Raw genomic sequence first — 21664 nt, 5'->3', positions numbered from 1 at the left:
GAAGCAGTTTGCAGGAAAGTTAAAAACCTTTCTATTGACTTACCAGAAATACATAACGCACAATAACTGTTAGTTGGTCAACATGAGCCCATTTTGGTGTTGAATCTACAGAAACTGAGAAATACTTGACAGATTTAAGTTCTGCAACAATATAATTCTTGACATATTTTGCCATCAACAGAACAATTTCTTCGTAGATGGTAGGTGTCAAGTATGGCTACTTACCACTTCCAGGATTGCCAAATATTTTCAAATCGCCCATTAGAAATGGATCAAATTGTGCTATAAGTTTCATAATTCCTAGAAAATTCCCATTATGTTTAGAGCCTATTATCTCTTTACTACCTCTAAATGCCAGACCTCTCTCAGCTAGAAATATTGTCACATCCACAACTCGGCGCAATACTTCAGTCCAATATTTCTTGCTTTCTTGGATTTGTTTTTCCAACTCCTTGTTAACATGAGAAAATTCCCTACATAAGAGGTTGAACTTCAACACAGAATCTCTCTGGCCTTGACTTTGTTCATTTGTTTTCATTTTCTCCTTTGCTTTTTTTCTAATCGTTAAAGCTATCCTCGTTGGAAAATTTGTCACGTTGGCTTGACATCAAGGTGCAGTAAAAGCAATAAACTGCACCTTTCAATCAGCTGTGTAGGAGCCACTTTCTTAAAAGCTGCTCACCATTTTCATGAATTATATAAAACATTGAATTTTTATAATAACGGTAGTGCCCAACCAGTTTATCTTCACCTGATTGATAATGGCGTCGAAATTCTAAGTAAGAACCGGAGTCATTTTTATTTTAACATATGGTTGATTTTGTCTGAAAGAACATAGATACATACTTTTCTCTGGCAGAAAACCACATGGCTGGGTCTGGATCCCATAATGCCGTTTTACTATCCATGACAGTAGGAGATGATGGTTCTTCGTCATCAATATTTTGAGGTGATATGCTCTTCCTGCTTTCTGCAGATGTACTTGGGAGTGCGACTGCTTCCTCACAAGGGACATGTGGTACTGATTCTTCATCATTAGCCTCTGAGTTTTCTTTTATCGAAGCAAAGAAAAATTCTGTAAGGCGTTGTGTCTTTACTAATACAGCAACATTTGTTTTTCATTTTATTATAATTTACAACACTATCTAAGGTTGTCTTTATATAATACCTGTTTGATGTCTTTCTGTTACCTAAACTTTTTCGTTCCCTGTCATGTCTTACTATCTCTCCATTTCCATTCTTTTCCCTCTCTCGGTATTACTTATAGCCAAAGTATCCGGTTCCGCTAGTATGTCTCTTATAGTATCGCATATCATTTATAACCCTATTTCTCCAACCATACTTACTGTTTATTATATCCTCATTAATTCCCCATCAAGACCTACTACTTTTGTCTACCAATTGTGGGACATTACAATTATGATGGTCATACTGTAGAGTTCATGAGTTCATGCAAGATGGATTGTACACTAATTCACTAATTTGGATGTAACTATATTTTGTAGCTCTCACTCTATCCAATGCTTTCTTATAATAACCTGAATTCGACACGAAGACTTCAATGGTCGCAGACAATTTCGACATTCTATGCAAAACGCTATTAACTATAGAGGTTATAATGGCAGAGGGATGATTTGAGAATATTTTAACGTTCTTAAGATTCTCGTTTGGTTTATGGTAAGGTGCATATAATCTTAACATTTCAGCCTGGTACATGTAGAAAAGGAACTGATCTTTAATTGGTTTCCATTGTGACTGATAGAACAAACTTTGCGAAGAATTTAAGCGACATTTTCCTATAACTTTCTAGTTTTGCTACACCACCCCTATCAATGTAAAAGAGAGTGTCATTCCTATATATGTTTTCCTTAATTTGGGAAAAGTAGATTCTAGTTGGAAAAAAGATAGAGACTATGTACTTATAGGTGAAAATTTGTTTTATTATATCTATTTAGATGCATATGCATGGGCACGTATGTACATATATATATTGCACACATACAATCACACACATTCATATAATGTTTTCAGCATCAGAAAACACCGAGCCGTAACTGGAGAAAGCACTCAATGTATAGAGTAGCGTCAAATATTTTATTTCCGGGAAAAACGTGAGTTGGCTGTTACTTGAAAGATTCGCTGAATCAGGCAGTAAGCTGAAAAAAATAAAGTTTTTTTCAATTTAGAGAGAAACGATGCAAAATAGAAGTGTTTTGGAAGTAGATTACAGATAATGACTACAAAATATAGTTGTTTTACATGAAAGCGAAATTTCTTGTCAGAAATAGCCACATAAATGGTGTAAGAAAATTGAAGGAGAACGTTGAAACTTCTCTGCAAGTTTATTTTATTCAATATCAAAGGGAGCTATTTTTTCGGAGAGCAGTATGATTGGTACGTTCAAAGATAGCAACATAATACCTTCTTGTAGAGTTAAAGGAATGTATTTGCTACGTGCTTACAGTGTACGACCACTCTGAAATTGACTTCAGGTAACGAAAAATGAATTCGTTGTATTCGAAATTCACTTAGATATTCCTTTTCCTATTTTGTTACTGAGTATGATGCTTTCTTGTTTTCATGTTTTGAGACGTTTTTACATCCAGTCCTCGGAGTTTTACAGGTAGGTGTCTGGGCCAATTGTGGCAATTTTCATTGACAATGCCATTTGTAATTATTATTATTGTTTGAATAAAACTCTCTGCCTATTTTGCTAGGTATGATGGAAAGTGTCAGATTTCCACAGCCAGTAGACTACGGTGACACTTTACTGATCATGCTTCAAGAATCCTGTGGAGTACTATTACATTTCCAAACAATGATGAATTTTGTTGGTGTTCTATCTTTACATTTGTACCAATCTTTTTGGGCCATGTTGGTAGTTGTGTGTTGATACATCCAAACGCGCAAGTTATTACTGGCATCATGTCCACTCTCTTCTTCCCCATAACTTGCGTATTTCCCACTTCAAATCGTCATAACTGTTGAGTTTTTCCTATTTGTCTTTCACCCTGTTGCTACCGGGATATGCTAAGTTGATTATCATGCAAGACTGTTTCTTTTTTCCTCACCACAACAATGTCAGCTTTCCGATGTCTGATCAAATGGTCACACTGAACCATTGCATCCTACAGGATTTTGTAGTCTACATTCTCGATAACTCCCTCAGGGATTTCGTCATATCATCTCTATCTTTTTGTCGGCCGGCATTTCCACAGGGCTCCCAATGATACATTCTTGCTATATTGTTATATCGTCTTTTGTAATCGTTTTGTGCCAATTTCGGACATTCGCTAACAATGTACCAGCCCTCACACCGTTTCACCCCTCAGCAAACACATTCTGCATTTGTCGCACTCACCTGTGTTGTCAATTCTGCACTTCACATACTCCGTCCTTGTTCTTGCGGTGCGCATATAAGCGCTTCTGCCTCTATCTTCAGGTCACTCCTCCGTATCCATTACCACCGGTCTTCAATATCTGTCTTGACGTTCGTATCTGTTGCAAACCGACTGTACATGATTTTCCTACCATGCGTTTCCGAAGTATCGGGGTTGATCTCAAAAGTGTCCTTGAAGCGCATTTTCTGTCCACCTTGCGTGTGCTTACCTTCCAACAGTTCACTGTAAAACAGTCTCTTGTGGAGAAGCGTGTCAGGCATTAAAAAAAATGGTTTGTTCATCTGTCTTGCGCTCTCCTCAGAAGTATGCAATTGCTTGGCAGATCAGCTCGAGAGAAGACCTCCGTGTCTGGCATCTGGTGTTGCCAGGTAATTTTGCAAAAGCTTTCTCGGGTAATTCATATACATACATTCTTGGTTTATTAAAATTATCGCTGCCTCTAAAGGATGTCATATATGTATGTATGTATGTATGTATGTTATCAATCAGTTTCATTTCTGTATTTCTTGTCCATAGAGAAAGAGCCGGACTCTAACATAGATTCAAGACTCCTTCATTGGAACTTTTATCAACATCATCTAGGTATTTGTGCATATGTGTGTGTGCAGTATTTGGTGTTAGTGTATGCGCAGATTTGTATGTTTGTTTTATGGATGCGTTTTTATGTCTAGATGCATGCATATGTATTTATGTGCTAAATTTTTGGAAAGTTTTACATATCTTTACAATTCCATTGATGGTTTGAATCTGTAGTCTTCTAATCAGCCTTTTTCTTTCAGGTTTTGAGAACCCTAATTTTTCCAGGTTTTTGTTGAGACAGTTCGTTACATATCCCAATGCCCTAACAATCACGGGTATGAATCTGAACTTGTAGTCTGGGTGGAGTATCTGTAAATTTCTTAGTAGCTCGGCGTAGTTGTTCTCTTTTTCTCTAATCTTTAGTGGGATGTTGACATCCGCAGGACAGCTGATTTCTACTACTGTACAGAGTTTCTCTTCTCTGTCCCAGATTACTATATCCGGTCTATTATGTCTGCACTTTATTGAGGTTTTTTATTGGGACATTCCACCAATACTCTTTCATATTGCGAGTGGTAATGGCCTCTACCTCATTATGGGTTTTCATCTCCTTAGCCTCGGGGTTATCCTGTCGGCGGATTTCATTGTACAGTGTCTTGGCCACAACATCATTTCTCATGGGTAGATAATACCGTGATGACATTTTTGGACAGCTGCTAATGATGTGGGTGATATCTTCGATACTGATTCCACAGAGTCTGCATCGATTATTACATTGTGGTGCTTTGCTCGCCTCTCTGTCCCGTTTGTTTATTAGGAATTTGGTTGCTATTTCTTGTTCTTGAATAGCAAAGGCATACCCTTCAAATTGAGAGTTGGTGACCCGATTGTTTGTCCACGATAGACTGCTCTGGTTGTCAATGTTGTTATCACCCTGGAGCTTTCTGTTAGCGTATCCATGCATGGTCTTCTGCTGGAATGCATTCATCCTCTCCTCTGATGTTATGTTACGGTAGAGTCTTGCAATTTCTTTGGGTAAGAGTTCAGGGTTGTCGAATAGGGAATGCTTGTCAAGTAGTTGCCTTCCCAATCTCATGATGGTATTTACCTCATGTCTGCAGACTTCATCAAGGGGTGCACTTCGACACTTGGTGGTTATGAGATGATGTCGAAGAGATATGACACGGCATTCAAAGGCAGTCTGAATTGATGTTAGGCCCCTCCCTCCTTTATTTCGTTTTAGGTATAGGCGGTCTACATCGCTATTGATGTGAAAGTTGTTCGTGCTCGTTAGTATTTTTCGGGTCTTCACATCAAAGGCTCGGATTTCATCGATCGTCCAGTCAAGTATCCCGAATGTCGGTATGAGTACTGGTACTGCAAACACATTGTGGGCTATGTATGTATGTATGTTTGGATGCAAAGCTTCAGAACACTCCGTCGCGTAACACTGATCTAAAACGATGAATCCGTTAGCATGTAAAGTCAAAAATATTCTACGTTCGAAATGGACGTGTTGAACGCTACTTGAGTGAAAGGAATATGAATTAGAAAAAATATGAAGTCGACTTTAATAATTTTATATTTACTCTTCTATACGTATTAACTACATATTTCTATCTCATTTGAATTACTACCTGCAAACAACATAGTACGCACACACACACACACACACACACACACACACACACACACACACACACACACTATTCATTTGTATACATATATATATATGTAAATATATATAAATATATATATATAAATACATACACATACATACGTACGTACGTACGTACGTATGTACGTATGTATGTATGTATGTATGCATGTACGTATGTTTGTATGTATGTATGTATGTATGTACAGGTATGCTGTTGCAAACAGGAAAATAGAACTCAAAATATGAGTATCTGTGTATTTTTATTAATATTTAGCAGAAGCAACTGAGTGACCAATCCAATTTGATAAATGCCAACGCACGAAACTCACGTCTCTTGAGTCTGTTAATTCTGCCAAATATTAATAAAAATATATGCGTGTATATATATATATCCACACACACGCACGCACACATGCACACACACACACAAACAAACATACATTTTAGGCTGTTTGGAATAAACTTAACAGTTGGCACAAAATGAAAACACAATATTGTTTTCAAAAGTAAATGTAGTTTAAAACAGAAAATATCAACTAGACTAAGGCTGGGAGATAACAGTTTAATTAAGGTAGCTGCTTCAGCTTCCACCACGACCTCACGACGGCTCCGGGGTGTGGCGCATGCGTTCCTCACTGCGTCCCTAGGAAGATCTTCGAACATCTTTCCGAACTTGACCACGCGCTCAGCCTCGTCGCAGCAGGTAAAAGCGGCTGATTTCTTTTTCAACTATATCCCACACATAGTATTCCATGAGATTACAACTGGGAGAATTAAGAGGCCAGAAACTGAGACTGGTGAAATCATAGAAATTCTCCGACTACCACCTCTGACCTTTTTCCGGAAGTATGACAAAGAGCCGAATCCTGCTGCCATACATATAGCCTTCCAGCAGCAACCTTCTCCAGACACGGTTTGACAACAAACTCCAGCAGCTTCACCTAACCGTCTGAATTGAGCCTAGGGCTCAGTTCAAAGCCCAAGGTTCAGTTCAAAACCTACGGATCAGTTCAAGGCCTAAGGCTCAGTTCAGTGAGTTCACCCTCACTGGAGGCACATGCAAAAACCTTACACACCCAAAGCCATAACATTTTGGGGGAACTTGGTTTTCATGAAATTCATGTTACGTTTTACAATCTTTACAGTGTTCACAAAGCACTGATAGCAGTCATGATGTCGACATTTTGATACCCGTCGCAAATCAACATGATACAGGCATCTCTTTTCCAGTATTCACACGGCTTCAGTCTACCATGTCAACTAACTTCTTCTCAACCAGAATTTTCATCTTTATATTTTCCTATACCATTAACTGTTCACCAATACATCAAGCAATTCCCGAAAAGATGAGACAAAAATTCTCCAAATTAATCACGAACACGTATATATGTATATTTGTATGCACAGTGCTTCTTGTGGAGAAAGTATCACATCTCTTACGAAACAATACGAGAATAGCAGCCTTGGTTGTCCCCTTTGATGATTGCCTCGTCATGAACGGAGACCCATTAATGTGTATGTGTGTGTGTGTGTGTGTGTGTGTGTGTGTGTGTGTGTGTGTGTGTGTGCAGAAGAAAATGCGAGTGAAAAAGGGCAAATAGGGGGAGATAGAACAATATAGTAAGCACAGGCACCCATTAATGTAAGTATGAGATCTAACAGAGAAAGGTAGAGTGTCGGAGCTGAAAGGAAAATATTTTCTAGAATCTTAACTTACGGGCTGAATTGTAAGAAACCACCATCAATATCAATATAACTAATAACATCCCTGATCTTAACAGGTAGGTATTAAGCAGAAAGGGAAATGATCTTCGGCTCCCAGCAACACAAATCAACGAAAAGACGTGTCTGATTCGAAATGTGAAGTCGAAATAGTCAAACAGCAAAAACAGAGACAAAAGTACAATATATGTAAGTGTGAATGAGAGAGGGAGTGCAATTCGAAGTGTGAGTGAAGCTGACATTGTTTCATTTTCTCTTACTTTCTCCTTCTTTCTCTTTCTCTCTCTCTCTCTTTCTCTCTTACTCGCTCTCTTTCGGCTTCGAGAAGTAGACAGGTAGAATATATATATATATATATATATATATATATATATATATATATATAAACAGTTTGAAAGAAACTAAGTACGAGATACTCACGCGCGCCTACACACAAACACACGCTCACGCAACACGCGCGCCGGCACAGGCACACACACACACACCACAAGACAGAGAGTGAATTTCAACATACTGAGTGAATGAGTGAGGGGAAAAGTAAAGTGATTAGGAAAGAGACGGCGACTAAGAATACGTGAGAAGGAAGAGAGGGGAAAATAAAGAAGTGAACGTGAGAAAATCGACAAGGAAGTGATAGAATGAAAGAATATAACAAACACCAAGAGGAAAAGTGAGAGCGAACGAGAAAAAGAAAGAGAGAGAGAGAGAGAGAGAGAGAGAGAGAGAGTGGGGGAGGGAGAGAGAGAGAGAGAGAGAGGGGGAGAGAGAGGGAGAGAGAGAGAGAGAGAGAGAAAGAGACAGAATGCAAAGATAGTATGATTTAAGCGGCACATTTTCTTTATTTGTTGAAATATCTTAATATTTTTCCTTATTGGCTTTCAGTAGGCTACTGCAAAGAGCCCCGGTAGCAGAGGCTAAACTTACTGCCTTAACAACATCCTGAACTTTCTTCATGCTCAATTGCTTCATGTAAAACTCAATCGTTGGCGATGTAAGGTTTATCAGGTTTATACCTTGTCCATGCTCCTTTTTTACTGCAGGGTCACCCAGGCAGTCGAGAATAAAAAGTATATACTTCACCCACCAAGCATTCGAGAAACCCACATCACGAGCAGCTTCTTGGTAGAGTTAAATAGGTCGGAAACGAAAGCTGTATTACTCTGGCCCCTTTCTCTACGAATTCCATGACATTCTTCCTAAGAATATCTTAATGGGTTGCTGTTCTTCTTCACTGGATCCTTTGTACTGCATTCCCAGTTCCTGTAACAATTGTATTTGGTAACCCAGGGTTACCTAACATCGATGAAGCTTCACCTGGCAAATCCATAGGCAACGTTGAGTGCTGTGATTGCTTTTATTCGATTATCAGCCACACATTTAGCTGTTGTCTGTCCCATCCTGCATATGTTCAAACTGCTGCCACTCATTTTAGATGCTTGGTGGACGAATTTTATCTACTGAACTACTCTACATTGGATTGGGTGTACAAGCACATTAAGGAAATCGGCACAGTGGGCTACAATATATATTGTGTGTGTGTGTGTACGCGCGCACGCAGAAGGAGAGAAAGACGGTGAGAGTGAAAAAGCGAAAAAGCAGATTCTACCGTCATTTCGTCGTGTATATGTAATGTATTATTAGTGAATATGATAGCCAGATGGTTTTAAGTGGCGAAGGGCGTGTAGTACAGCCAGCCTATTTGAAAATACTAATAGCAGAAAGTTGTTGCAAATATTTTCCACAGATTCCACGAACGACATATCTCAGGATTTTCTGTTAGAGGTCTTCATCTCGTATGTCAGTTCTCTTCGCCACGGTTTAGATTTCAACTTACCCTGGTAATCTACCTGCGCACTCGGTCACCAAACCAGAAATTTCTAAGTCCTCCAGCATATATGTATATGTATAGATATGTGGGTGTGTGTGAGTGCGCGTGTGAGTGCGTGTGTGCGTGTGTGTATGTGTGTGTAAATGTAAGATAAAGTTATTTTTTAATCTAAAATATACTCTCCTTCATTTTCTACAATTCTCTTCCATCTATCTGGTGGGCTTGCAAGGCCCCTCTTCTAAAAGTCACCTGTCTGTGACGGAAAATACTCCCCCAGTACTGTTCTGACCTCATCTACAGAATTCATATTTTTTCCGTCTAAACGATCTTGAAAGACCACGGAATAAATGATAAGCAGATGGGCCATGTCCGGCGAATATATTGGGTGGGGCATCGTTTCCCATTCAAACTGCCCCAGTCTTTGGAATGTCAGCTTACGACAGACTCCACCTTCGTCGCCTCCAGCTTCTTAGCGTCTACACCAACCTCTCTACGTGCACACTACCAACAGCACTCGCACAGGTTCTATCACAACACTTTGTGAATTACTTCACCATGGTTAACAGCGAATACAACCTGTAAGAACTCTTGTACCAAGTAACCGGCAGCAGCATTGAAGCCACAACCTCTCACGACATGTGCCTCTCCTCCAGCTCTGCTACGAGGCCTCAAGTTCTTGTTACAGCACCTCAACCACTGTATACCTTGAATATGAACTGGTATTTATCATCCTTGTGTCTGGACTTTCTTCTAACGTCCTTTTCTAAGACTCTTTTCTATGCTCTGTATTTCTCGCACACACATAAATCCATGTTTGTATACACATACACTTTGTTTACATGACGGCCTGTCTATTATGTTTCTATGTCGCACTCACACACACAGACATACATGTTGACATATCATTAAAATCTTCTCTTAAACCTTCAAAAAAAAGTTTTATAACAGTTTTATTGGTAGTCACCAGTTTTTCTACAACAGTTATAGCAGTTAAAATAATCGTTATTTTAAGGCTGCTTATTTTATACTCATTTACGAGTGTATATTTTAATTGTCTTGAGTGGAAGTTGATATTGATAAAGCTGATCCTTAACTTGTAAAGGATATCAATAAGTATTATCTCTCAAGTTAAAATGTACGCCATGTTAGCGTAAGTCTTGTACAGACGCTAATTTACACCTATACGTCTTATGCAAATGTATATTGAAAATCGTGTCCTTATTACGTACCGCTATAAAAACAAAACGTTACAGATTATTAAACAGAATTAAATATGTTAAACAGGTTGCGAAGAAATATAGTTTATTTATATACATTTATATGTATATCATTTTTCTAGCTAATGAAATACGACAACCAAAATAGGTGTCGGACTTTTAAAGAGTATTTCTCATGGCAATAACCATTACTCTGGATTTGAGTGACGTGGATTCATTTAGACAACCACAGACACTAAAGTTTTCCCCAAAATCCAGGGTTTCTATAACTTCTCAACTTGACTTTTAAGAATTGAAATTGCATAAAAATATTCTTTTACTAATTTTCAGAATTCAAATATGAGCAGTTTTCAACCAATAGGAAAACGACAATCATATTTCCTCAGCAGTCATATTGCCAGCTGTTATGAATTGGCGCCACGCTACATGAATGGCTATCTCGGCATTCTATACGAAACGCTATTAACTATAGAGGTTATAATTGCAGAGGGATAATTTGAGTATGTTTTAACGTTCCTAAGATTCTCGTTTGGTTTATGGTAAGGAGCATATAATCTAACATTTCAGCCAGGAACATGTAGAAAAGGAGCAGATCTGTAATTCGTTTCTATTGTGACTGATAGGCTAAACTTTGCGAAGAATTTAAACGACATTTTCATATAACTTTCTAGTTTTGCTACACCATGCCTACAATGCTTTCCCTAATTTAGGAAAAGTAGATTCTAGTTGGAAAAAAGATAGAGACTATGTACTTATAGGTGAAAATTTGTTTTATTATATCTATTTAGATGCATATGTATGGGCACGTATGTACACGCATATATATATCGCACACATACAATCACACATATTCATATAATATTTTCAGCATCAGAAAACAACGAGCGGTAACTGGAAAAAGCACTCAATGTATAGTGTAGCGTCAAATATTTATTTCCGGGGTAAACGTGAGTTGGCTGTTACTTGAAAGATTCGCTGAATCAGGCAGTAAGCTGAAAAAAATAAAGTTTTGTCAATTTAGAGAGAAACGATATATATGTATGTTATCAATCAGTTTCATTTCTGTATTTCTTGTCCATAGAGAAAGAGCCGGACTCTAACATAGATTCAAGGCTCCTTTATTGGAACTTCTATCAACATCAACTAGGTATTTGTGCATATGTGTGTGTGTGCAGTATTTTGTGTTAGTGTATGCCCAGATGTACGTATGTATGTATGTATGTATGCATGTTTGTATGTGTGTGTATGTATGCATGAATGTGTGAGTGTGTATAGGAAGGTAGGTAGGTATGTTGGTAGGTTTGTAGGAAGGTAGATAGATAGATTTGTAGGTAAGTAGGTAGGTACGCAGGTATGTGGGTCGGTAGCTTTGTAAGTATGTATGTATGTTTCTATGTATGCATAGATGGATGGATGGGTGGATGTATTTGACCCTAATACCCCGCTTCACAAGACGTGTTGCTGGAATAAGGCCCCATAGCTTAGTGGTTCGGCAAATGTGGCCGACAAAATAAGTACCAGATATAAAAATAAGTGGTGGGGTCTATTTGTTTGACATTTCAAGGTGGTAACCAAGCATGGTCGTAGTCCAGTGGGTGAAGCAAGTGTGACTATTACAGATATTCATACTTCGGTGAAATTAAGAAATCAACTCATAAATAAATGAAACCATGGAATCGATAATTGTATACACACACACACACACACACACACACGCAGAGTCTCACATCTATGTATATATATATATATATATATATATATATATATATATATATATATATATATATATATTATATGTGTATGTATGTATGTATGTATTATGTATGTACCCACACGTGTCAACGTGCATAGATACATCATGATTTATACACACGCAGACGAGGGTCAAGAGTATATATGATACTAACCGAGTTGTTTCTGTTATTTTTTGTTTTCTTTTTTGCACGACCCTTAAGGAAAATTGCCCATAAAAAGCAGGATTGCGGCAAAAGTTAAAATTTTAGTAATCATATCCGCACCATTCAATTTATCTGTAATAGAGGAAAAAAGATATAATATTCCTTCCTAAATTTGGTATAATGTCAGAAATTTCAGAAGATGGGAAAATCGAATAGTTCGACTCCAGTAATTGATTGGTACTTATTTTATTGATTCAGAAAGAATGGATAACAAAGTCAATTTCGGCGGAATTTGAACTCAGGAAGTAAAGCCACACAAAATGCCTCCAAACATTTTTTCCAGCCTCCAACGATTTTGCCAGCTCGCCGCCTCAGAAAAAAAAATTAAGGATATTAGGGATTTATATAAACACGTATAAACAATAAATAAACATTATCAAGAAAATCAGAACAAAATTCCACAATAAAAGGGAAATGCGACCCAGGAATAATTCGGAATCTCCACACATCCCGAGTCACCCTGTTCACCAAAGTCATTCTTTTGCACTGCTAGGCAAGGGATTTCTATTAATTATTCATAGAACCCAGCTTCGGAAAAGACGAGCCAGTTGGTCATCATCGGCACCCAGAATTTCCTTGAGGTCGTTGTCACTTTTACGGACCACTAATTTTCTATAGAATGTCTTGCTGTAACATACACAGACCAAATTATCTGGCTGACAGAGGGCTGTGAGCGCCTGATAGTAAAATAGGTATCTTTTATAAAGTCCGTTGTGTTGGAGAGAATTTTAGACCATATTGTAGAATTTTTATTTCCCTTTCCATAAGATTCCGTTGTGAGAGGTTGATTATTTTAGGGTAAGTCGGTCCAGTATTTTCTTGGTTCTTTGTATCGGCGACCATAAACAGGACACGCTACAAACATATAACTTACTGAATATTGCAAGTCCGTGAAACTTGTCACTTAGATGTAAGACTGGCGTCGAAGAAGGGGTTGATTCAATGATTACAGTGGAGAATTGTGAGGGCTGTGTTGAAGAGCTGTGTAGTGTGAGAGAATGAAATTAAACCTAGAGAGATTGAAACAAAAACTGGTCAGTAAATTAAACCTAGAAGAAGTTCAGATGACTTCAGCCGTTAGACGGACTATAATAATACTAAAAACGTGCGTAACAATCCACATCAGACGCTCTTAAGCAGAAACACATTGTCGTCTAAATATCCGTGAGTCAGAAATATAGGGAGTTGTATATTGGGTAATGGAGTGGATATGTTATTATCGTTAATATGATACTAATATATATATATGTATATATATATATATATATATATATATATATATATATATATATATATATAGAGAGAGAGAGAGAGAGAGAGAGAGAGAGAGAATGAGATAAAGAGAGCGAGCGTGTATGTATGTTTCTTATCGTTCGTTCCCCACAACCACTTGAGAACCAGTATTTGGTTTGTTTACATACCCGTAGCTTTTCAGTTCGTCAGTAGAGACCGTTACAATAAGTACTGGTGTCGATTTGTTCGACGAAGACCCTTTAGAGTAATGACCTAGCATGGCCACAGGGAAATAAGTGAAAGTAGCAAAAGTTAAAATATAAAGGATACCTGCATTATCTTTTTGTCTGATTGGTGGCTGCAGTTTTCCTAGAATAAAATATAATCAATTAAAAACAAAATAGTATTTCGAAACACAATACTTGATGTTTTAATACAGTTTTTTCTTCCAAACTGGAAAGTGAAATCAAAGCAAAATATGTGTGTGTGTGTGTGTGTGTGTGTGTGTGTGTGTGTGTGTGTGTGTGTGTGTGTGTGTGTGTGTCACTAGAGCTACAATCGAAAGGTACAATCAAATTTCGATCTTGAACTGAAATTCAATCAATAAGTTTTATTTCGTTGCTTTGTATAAATCTTTAATAACGATTTATTTGAAAAGATTTTCTGTGTTTGTACGGGGCCATTCCATTGCAGGTACATTTTATTCAACCCACAAAAATGGAATGTATTTGAGGATGCATGACTCTAACAGGAAGCAGTTTTTTTATGTCAACTAAATGTGAGCCTTGTCCGAAGTGTCTTAATTCTAGGTATATATCAGAGATGATAGGTTGTGGATCGAAGGCGATGTTGGTGCTATGTATACGATATCGATTGATCCTGCGAGGGACGTGCTCGTTTGCTTATATAAGTAAAAATAGATGGGTCTCATCTGCAGGTTATGCTTGAATGCAGAAGTACTAAATACCTCACACATGTGTGTAACAACAACTACTCAGAAATCTTCTACTCTCAACAAATAGAAGCAAGAGTGGGGTTCGCACTGCTGCCAGCACCACAACCATAACAACAACTACACCAAGAACAACAGTAATTTCATCAACAGGAGCAATGGTGGGTTAGAAACTCCACTACCAGCAACACGAAAACAAAAGTCAAAACAGGGTTATCAACAATAACAATTAAACACAGGGAAAAACACTGACGCCGAACCCCAAGCCCCTCCTCATCAACACTGCTTATAGTGGCGGCGGTGTTGTCCATAGGAAGCGAAATCGTTCTTGCAAAGGTGGGGATTCGATGAATATCTTTCGAAAACTACTATTTATTTAAACTGGCACAAGCACATGTAGTGACCTAAAACTTTATTCTATAAAAATCAGGGTTTCAGGAAGAAACTGATCAAGAGAAGCTTAGAAAGGTTTTTCATTGTTTTTTTCCTCATTTAACAAGAGGGCCCTTCTCGAAAAACATAGCGAGTGCCATTTCCAAATTTACCCTAAGATGTCGATCGATTTAGATTAGATCTGTAAAGAGAGACTCGGTTAGAGGAAGCTGAATGTACGCTTATCAGCTCGCAAAACTACAGGATTCGGCTTAGCGATACTTAATGGAAATAATTGTCAGCAACTCCTGGTGAAACACTCCGAAGAGTTAAGTTGGATGAGTATCGTTAACGTTTAGTAAAGCAGTAATGACAGAGAAGAATAAATTGAGATAAGCTCTAGTGAGTAATCTAGAAGAGGCTAAAGTTACAGGCTAGCACCAGGAATGGCACTCATTTATTTCTATTCATGAAATATGGAAGCTGTATTGACAAAGTTGTGTTCGTGTGCTAAAAAAAAAGGAAGAATCGAAGGCTGTCCGATAGAGTCAAACAGTGAAAATAGGATGTAACAGAAAAACCCACAATCTAATCACTGGCGGACTGAGACTAGCATGTCGTATCAGATACTATAGTGATACATGATACAGGCAGCTGTCCGGCATTTCTTTGCTTGATCTTTCGGTGAGTGTAATGAGTCAGCAACGATAGTAGACTTCACTACCTACATTGACAACTTTTGTGTGCCTCTGATCGTTCTGAAATGACGGACCAGTTGAAGAACTCGGTGCCTGGTTTGATCCCATCAACCAAGTCGATCAAAAGTGTAAGGAGGTAACGAGCACTGTAGCCAGTCTTACTCAGGAACAGACAGAAGTTTGACGTTCCACTGAGGTTCAAGTGGTAGTGTGTCGTGAGTTTCTTTGTCTGCGGAACCTGTCCCTTCGAAAGCAAAAACACAAACACTTCACTCTGATTAGATGTTTTCTATGGCAAAGTACATCAGTCAGGCAATATGGACATTGTAGCGAGATTACAGCTGTTTTGAACCATCGCATTCATATTTCCCGGCTTTTTACCATGGTTGTCATAAACAAACCCAAGCGATTGTGGCTCAGCCAATCAGATCGATTGGTGAGTTAAAATCTTGCCAAATGACTTATAGAATGTTTTAAAACTTTACCGACGAAATATTAAAGGCGAACAAACATAAATAAATGGACAGACATCAGATTCTACAAGAGGATATGTCGTTTTCTCTATCTTCAAATATTAACAACAATGGGAAACACCACGGATTTATGTCGGTAAATCTCATTCTCTTGTTTCTTTAACTTAATCTGCCCTCCCCAATTATACATTATGTTGGTGTTATATAACAGCTGTTCCTGGTTAAATAAATAAAATGAAATATTATGTTCAATTTAATGTGATTTTAAGAATTGAACACGAAGCACATGTTCTCTATTGTCGATTCTTCATTAGATGCATCACAATCACGCTAAAGTATTAACCCCGCTCCTTTCAACCTTACAAGGACTGCTTTCACACAGTGAATTTCTGAAAGAGTCAGGCCATTTACCTCGCAAATACTTCTCAATCAATCTGGAAATCGAAATCGAACCAAAGCCTTCGAAATCTAATCACCTAGTCGATGGGGAATAGACCATTTTTGGTTTGTCTTTGTATCCTATACTATAATGGTGACATCGTCCTTTACTGCAGATACGGTACTTCTTACATAGATAAGTCTTTCAAAATCTCCAACTTCTATTAGTAAAGATCTGAGGTTAGATAGCCACAGCAACATTAACAGAAAAAGTAAAAACGCAAACCAAAGTAGCATAAAGGGCATTTGCTCACCAGTGGAGATGATTGGTATATTAAGTGTTTCACCGAACACTGCACATGAGATGGTTGTGACGTCAATGTCGTCCTTGTTTACAGTGTACTCAAAAATTGACTCTGCTACAACATAACATTTGTCATTAGTTAAAACATTCACATAATCTTCATTTGTAATTTTGCCACGATGACTGTCTTCAACCCAAAGAAAGGCTTGATGACCAAAAGGTGAACCAACCTTTGCTGTACATTTGAATATCGATAGCTTGTTTACTTCAAAGGGTGGGTTAAGAAGTTCCAGATTCATCATGTAAGATCTTACTGAAAAGTAAACAAATTAACATTTGTTAATTTTAGGATAATAGAACTACAATAATATATTGAGTGGTTTCACTGATATAAACTACAATCTTCATACTCAACCAAAGTGTATAACAACACTCAAACTATCTGTGATGCTAAGCTCTTTGAAATACTGCTTCTAAGTGTTCAACTGTATAACTTTTTAATAAAGGCGGTGGTAGAGCATTGTGGAGCCGAGTCAATAGCAATAACCATACAAGCACATGAATAATACATTCATACAAATTTATACTTATATAAAGATATATACATATATTCATATATATATATATGTATATATATATATATATATATATATATATATGTGTGTGTGTGTGTGTGTGTGTGTGTGTGTGTGTGTGTGTGTGTGTGTGTGTGTGTGTGTGTGTGCGTGTATATGTATATATATATATGTATATATATATATATATATATATATATATATATATATATATATATATATATATATATATATATATATATATATATATATATATATATATATATATATGGTGGTTGTCTACTCCTTAAACAGAGTTTGACCACCTCCTGCACCTACACCTTAGCCCTTTCATGGCGTCTGATGTGGCTTTTTAAACCAGACAGTGTTTTGAAAAAACACCCACACAGATTGCACCTCTGATTTGCACTACCAATACCTGCAAGTAAGTTCTGCTCATTGTGGATCCTAACATGTCTTTTAAGACCCCCATTGGATTTGCAAACCCTCTGGCACACACCACATTCAAACGTGTGCACAGACATATAATCAGAATAGCTGGATGAGGTTTGTTTTCCATGGGTTCGCAGGTGAGATATATATATATATATATATATATATATATATATATATAGTATAAATGTCAATGTCTGTGTTCGTGTTCAAGTGTTACTTATGGACTCGAAAACTCCTAGAACGACCCTAATGAAATTCGGAACTCAAAATTCAAGCCTCGGGAGAAGGGTAATGTCGTATGCTTCATACAATTTTGAGGGGGGCATAAAGAAGGGGGCAGACCCCTCCCCGTGAAAATTCAAATGCTTCGTATTTTGATGAAATTTGACCCCTAAGTATTAGAAATAAATTTTAAAATATACCCAAAATTTCCATTTCTTTGGATTATTCTAAGACCCCCCCCCTAATGGGGGCTTAACCACCAAATTTTTGTCATTTTTTATGGACCAAAATTACCTGATGGATCCTTAGGATATTTAGAACATAGATTCAATGCATAAGGGCAGGTATAATGCAGTATGTTTGGTTTTAATTTGTGGGACTTAAAGGGTGCACAACCTCCCATGAAAATTCATAAATTTCTGATGTTGATGTAATTTCAAATCAAGAAGTATTCCCAAAGTTTCTGCTTCACATGAGGATTCTAAGACCCCATAATGGGGGCCTTAACTCCCAAATTCTAGTCATTATTCATGATCCAAAACAAGGTCAGAAGTACTGTATGGGTCTTTATAAAATTTGGAGATTATATTCTATGCATAAGGGTATATGTAAAATAGTATAAGTTTGAAAGTGAGGGGTTTTAAGTGAGGCTATAACCCTCATAAATATTCATATATTTTTACTGTTGATGAAAATTTAACCATAGATATTAGACACAAATGAAGTAGTGTTCCTAAAATTTCAACTTCTTAGGAGATTAATAAGACCCATTAATGGAGGCTTAACTCCCATAATTTAGTCATTTTTCCTAAGCTAAGATGAATACAGTTGTAGTCTTCGAAGCTGTAAAGACACCCGAGGATACAAGATGAGCGTTATTTGTAATTCAATGGTAGAATAGTGTAAGAGTTTGCTTCGAGATATACTTAGATTGTGATTTCTGCAATGTGGTGCATAAATTGTCAAGTAAGGGAGAGGCATCTTTGCCTCCACTGGCTTTGTTGCAAAGTGTCATTTTGAGTAAAGTTATTTGGTTGTAGACCTCCGTTGAGGCTTTTTATTATCACTGGGTCAGAGACAGTCCCCAGATGGTAACATTGATTTCAAGGCCTTTCCAGATAAGTGATTGGTCATTCAAAGAGACTTATAGATTGCCAATTTCTGTTCAGTTACCTATCGGCATAGGAATCAGTTGGCAAACTCCAGAGGTGACACTTTCATGTCCCCTTACCCCTCACGTCACACAGCTGTTAATGTTTATTTGAGTTGGATCACGACCTTCCAATAAATGATCTTGTCGAGAACACTCAGAGGACCTGACGATAGATGAACTCCTGTAGATTCAGGAGCAACAGCATTTGGATGCGGTGGAAAGGATTGGTTCCTCGGGGGAAGACAGTGTAGCAGGGAATGTTATCACTACGAGTGGCATAAATGCAGTGTTGGCAATGTGGCAGTATTTTATTGAATTTGTAGAAAAATATCATCCTGAAAAAGTATCTGCAGGTCATGCAACTGCTTTATTTAATGACACTGCTCTGGCGCATTTTCGTAACATTTTGAGAGGCAGGAAAAAGCAAACTTCTCTTGATATGTTTCTAATGAAGTAACCTGCAAGTGTAAAAAGTGAAGAAAGTGTGTCCCAAAAGACTAAATTTGGCAAAGTGAAACAGGAAATGCCAGAGGTCGTTCCTTATGAAGTCTTAATGGAAGGAGATTCTCCTTCCGAACAGTAATTCTCCTCCCCTCTCTATCGTCTTCCTCGCGCACATATCGTCCCATTTTTAAGATAATTCAGCTAATAAAACCTGTTTATATATTTCTTTTACATTCTCTTTTTTATAATTGTCATTTTAATTGTAACTACACCTTTTCTGTCTTAAAACTCATAAAAAAATAAATTGTTTTTGGATGGTTTGGGGAGCCTGGAACGGATTAATTATAGTGCAGTTAATTTCAATGGGGAAAATTGATTTGTAAAACGAGTAAAGTGTACAACTGTTACTGTACCCAATAAGTAGATTATTTCTGCAATAGAAAATACAAAACCAGAGTAAAATATTGCATATATCAAATGCTACAAATGTGTTCCCGATAGTGCAGTAGAAACACGCAATAGGGATAAAATTAATGATATTGGGGCTTAATAAGTGAAAACAAATAAAACTGGTAACACTGACCTGTCAGGGGTTTAGGTTCTGAAGATTCTAAAGGTGTTTCACATGTGTAGTTTGCCACATCCTCGCAAGAGCCTGGCAACTTCAAGCAGACAACCTCATCTATATCAGGTTGAATTGAACACTTGAAATTGTTCTGCTCGATTGTTTTCTCATTGACACCATTCTCTTTGTATTTAAAATTCACAATGGTATGGTTTTGATTTTGCACCAGAGAAAGCTCAGTGATATTTTGCTCATCATACCTACATATTATAGTTATTAGACCAAAATCAATACCCTCAGTAGGGTATATATCGATATCAACAACTGTGTAGAAAAAAGAAAAAAAAGAATAAATCAGAGGAAGTGTTTGTTGTTAAAACATAACTGCATTTACAGAACAACTTGAGAAGAAGAAGAAGAAGAAGAAGAAGAAGAAGAAGAAGAAGAAGAAGAAGAAGAAGAAGAAGAAGAAGAGGGGAGCAGGAAGAGGAGGTGGAAGAAGAAGAAGAAGAAGAAGAAGAAGAAGAAGAAGAAGAAGAAGAAGAAGAAGAAGAAGAAGAAGAAGAAGAATACAATGATGGCCATGAAAAAGTAGGAGAAAATGGATGTTAATTTGAATATGGATTGCATTGTGCTCAAATAAACTTTGCATAGTGTTTTGTAATGCTCTTTTTAAATGTTTATTGTTATATGTGTATTTGTTATGCCTCAACCCTACTGCTATCTAGCACCTTCGGATGACCTCTACTCAACCGCTATACAATCGCTACTCGACTGCTACTCAACACACCTACCACGGCCGAACTACCTCTATTTATATGTCTTAGGAGATCCTACTTCTTCGCCTGGGGGCGTCGACACAACAGTATTGCTGTCGTCATTTAGGACACAATGAAACACCAATTTTTTTCCTTTTTACAATCACTCCGAAAATTACTTGGGAAATGTCTGAGTAATATTTAAATCCTTACGTAAAATTCAAATTCACTTCATTACTCTTTCTCTTTCTCTCTCTCTCTCTCTCTCTTTCTCTTTCTCTCTAGGTATTACACTCACACACGCACACACATATACCTGGTAACAATATATATGGATTTTCCACGTCATATATACATATAAAAACACATGTGCGCACACATACGCATATACGTGGTCTGATCAATAAGTATGGGCATTGTTGCCATAATAACGAAGCCAAAGCAAGCAGAGCAAATACGCTTGGCACAGATTTCCTCCAACTCTGCTGTGCATGCGCACTAAGTTTTAACGTTCTACCACACTTCTGCTATTTACAGCAGTGCTTGGAAGGAAGGTGTGTAGCGTGTGATCGTCACATTGACAATGACAGAGAAAGTCAAGCAGACATCTGCATCAAATTTTGCCAAACGTTTGGTGATCCTCCTGATCGGCTCGAGAGAAGACCTCCGTGTCTGTCACCTTGTCTTGCCAGGTAATTTTGCAAAAGCTTTCTCGGGTAATTCATATACATACATTCTTGGTTTATTAAAATTATCTTTGCCTCTAAAAGATGTATGTACGTATGTATGTATGTATG

The 21664-nt window shown here is 37.5% G+C and overlaps 1 protein-coding gene and 1 long non-coding RNA gene across 3 annotated transcripts in view; both read right to left on the bottom strand.

The window, feature by feature from the left end:
- Window positions 1-1919: 1919 nt before the first annotated feature.
- LOC149131607 (uncharacterized) lies at window positions 1920-7598 on the bottom strand. Its single transcript, XR_016237466.1, has 2 exons — window positions 7298-7598; window positions 1920-2156 (listed from the first exon to the last, which is right to left on the bottom strand). It is a non-coding gene; the product is annotated as an uncharacterized LOC149131607 (long non-coding RNA).
- Window positions 7599-11099: 3501 nt separating this feature from the next.
- LOC149131606 (uncharacterized) overlaps window positions 11100-21664 on the bottom strand; it is a 14511-nt gene continuing 3946 nt past the window's right edge. Inside the window, exons 2-6 of one of the 2 annotated variants that reach the window (XM_089338117.1) lie at window positions 20128-20433; window positions 16726-17028; window positions 13869-13907; window positions 12255-12377; window positions 11100-11339 (exon numbers count right to left, since the gene is read on the bottom strand). In XM_089338117.1, coding sequence (XP_089194243.1) covers window positions 12298-12377; window positions 13869-13907; window positions 16726-17028; window positions 20128-20433 — 728 coding nt within the window. In that variant the 3' untranslated portion in view covers window positions 11100-11339; window positions 12255-12297. Of the gene's footprint in view, window positions 11340-12254; window positions 12378-12474; window positions 12616-13868; window positions 13908-16725; window positions 17029-20127; window positions 20434-21664 lie in introns of those variants that run through there. The other variant, XM_089338116.1, reaches the window with a different exon arrangement.

The sequence above is a fragment of the Octopus bimaculoides genome, chromosome 20 (genome assembly GCF_046866305.1).
Source record: "Octopus bimaculoides isolate indiv1 chromosome 20, ASM4686630v1, whole genome shotgun sequence".
NCBI classification, from domain to species: Eukaryota; Metazoa; Mollusca; class Cephalopoda; order Octopoda; family Octopodidae; genus Octopus; species Octopus bimaculoides.
Note: the sequence above shows the minus strand (reverse complement) of the source record. Positions and strands in the feature narration are given on the sequence as shown.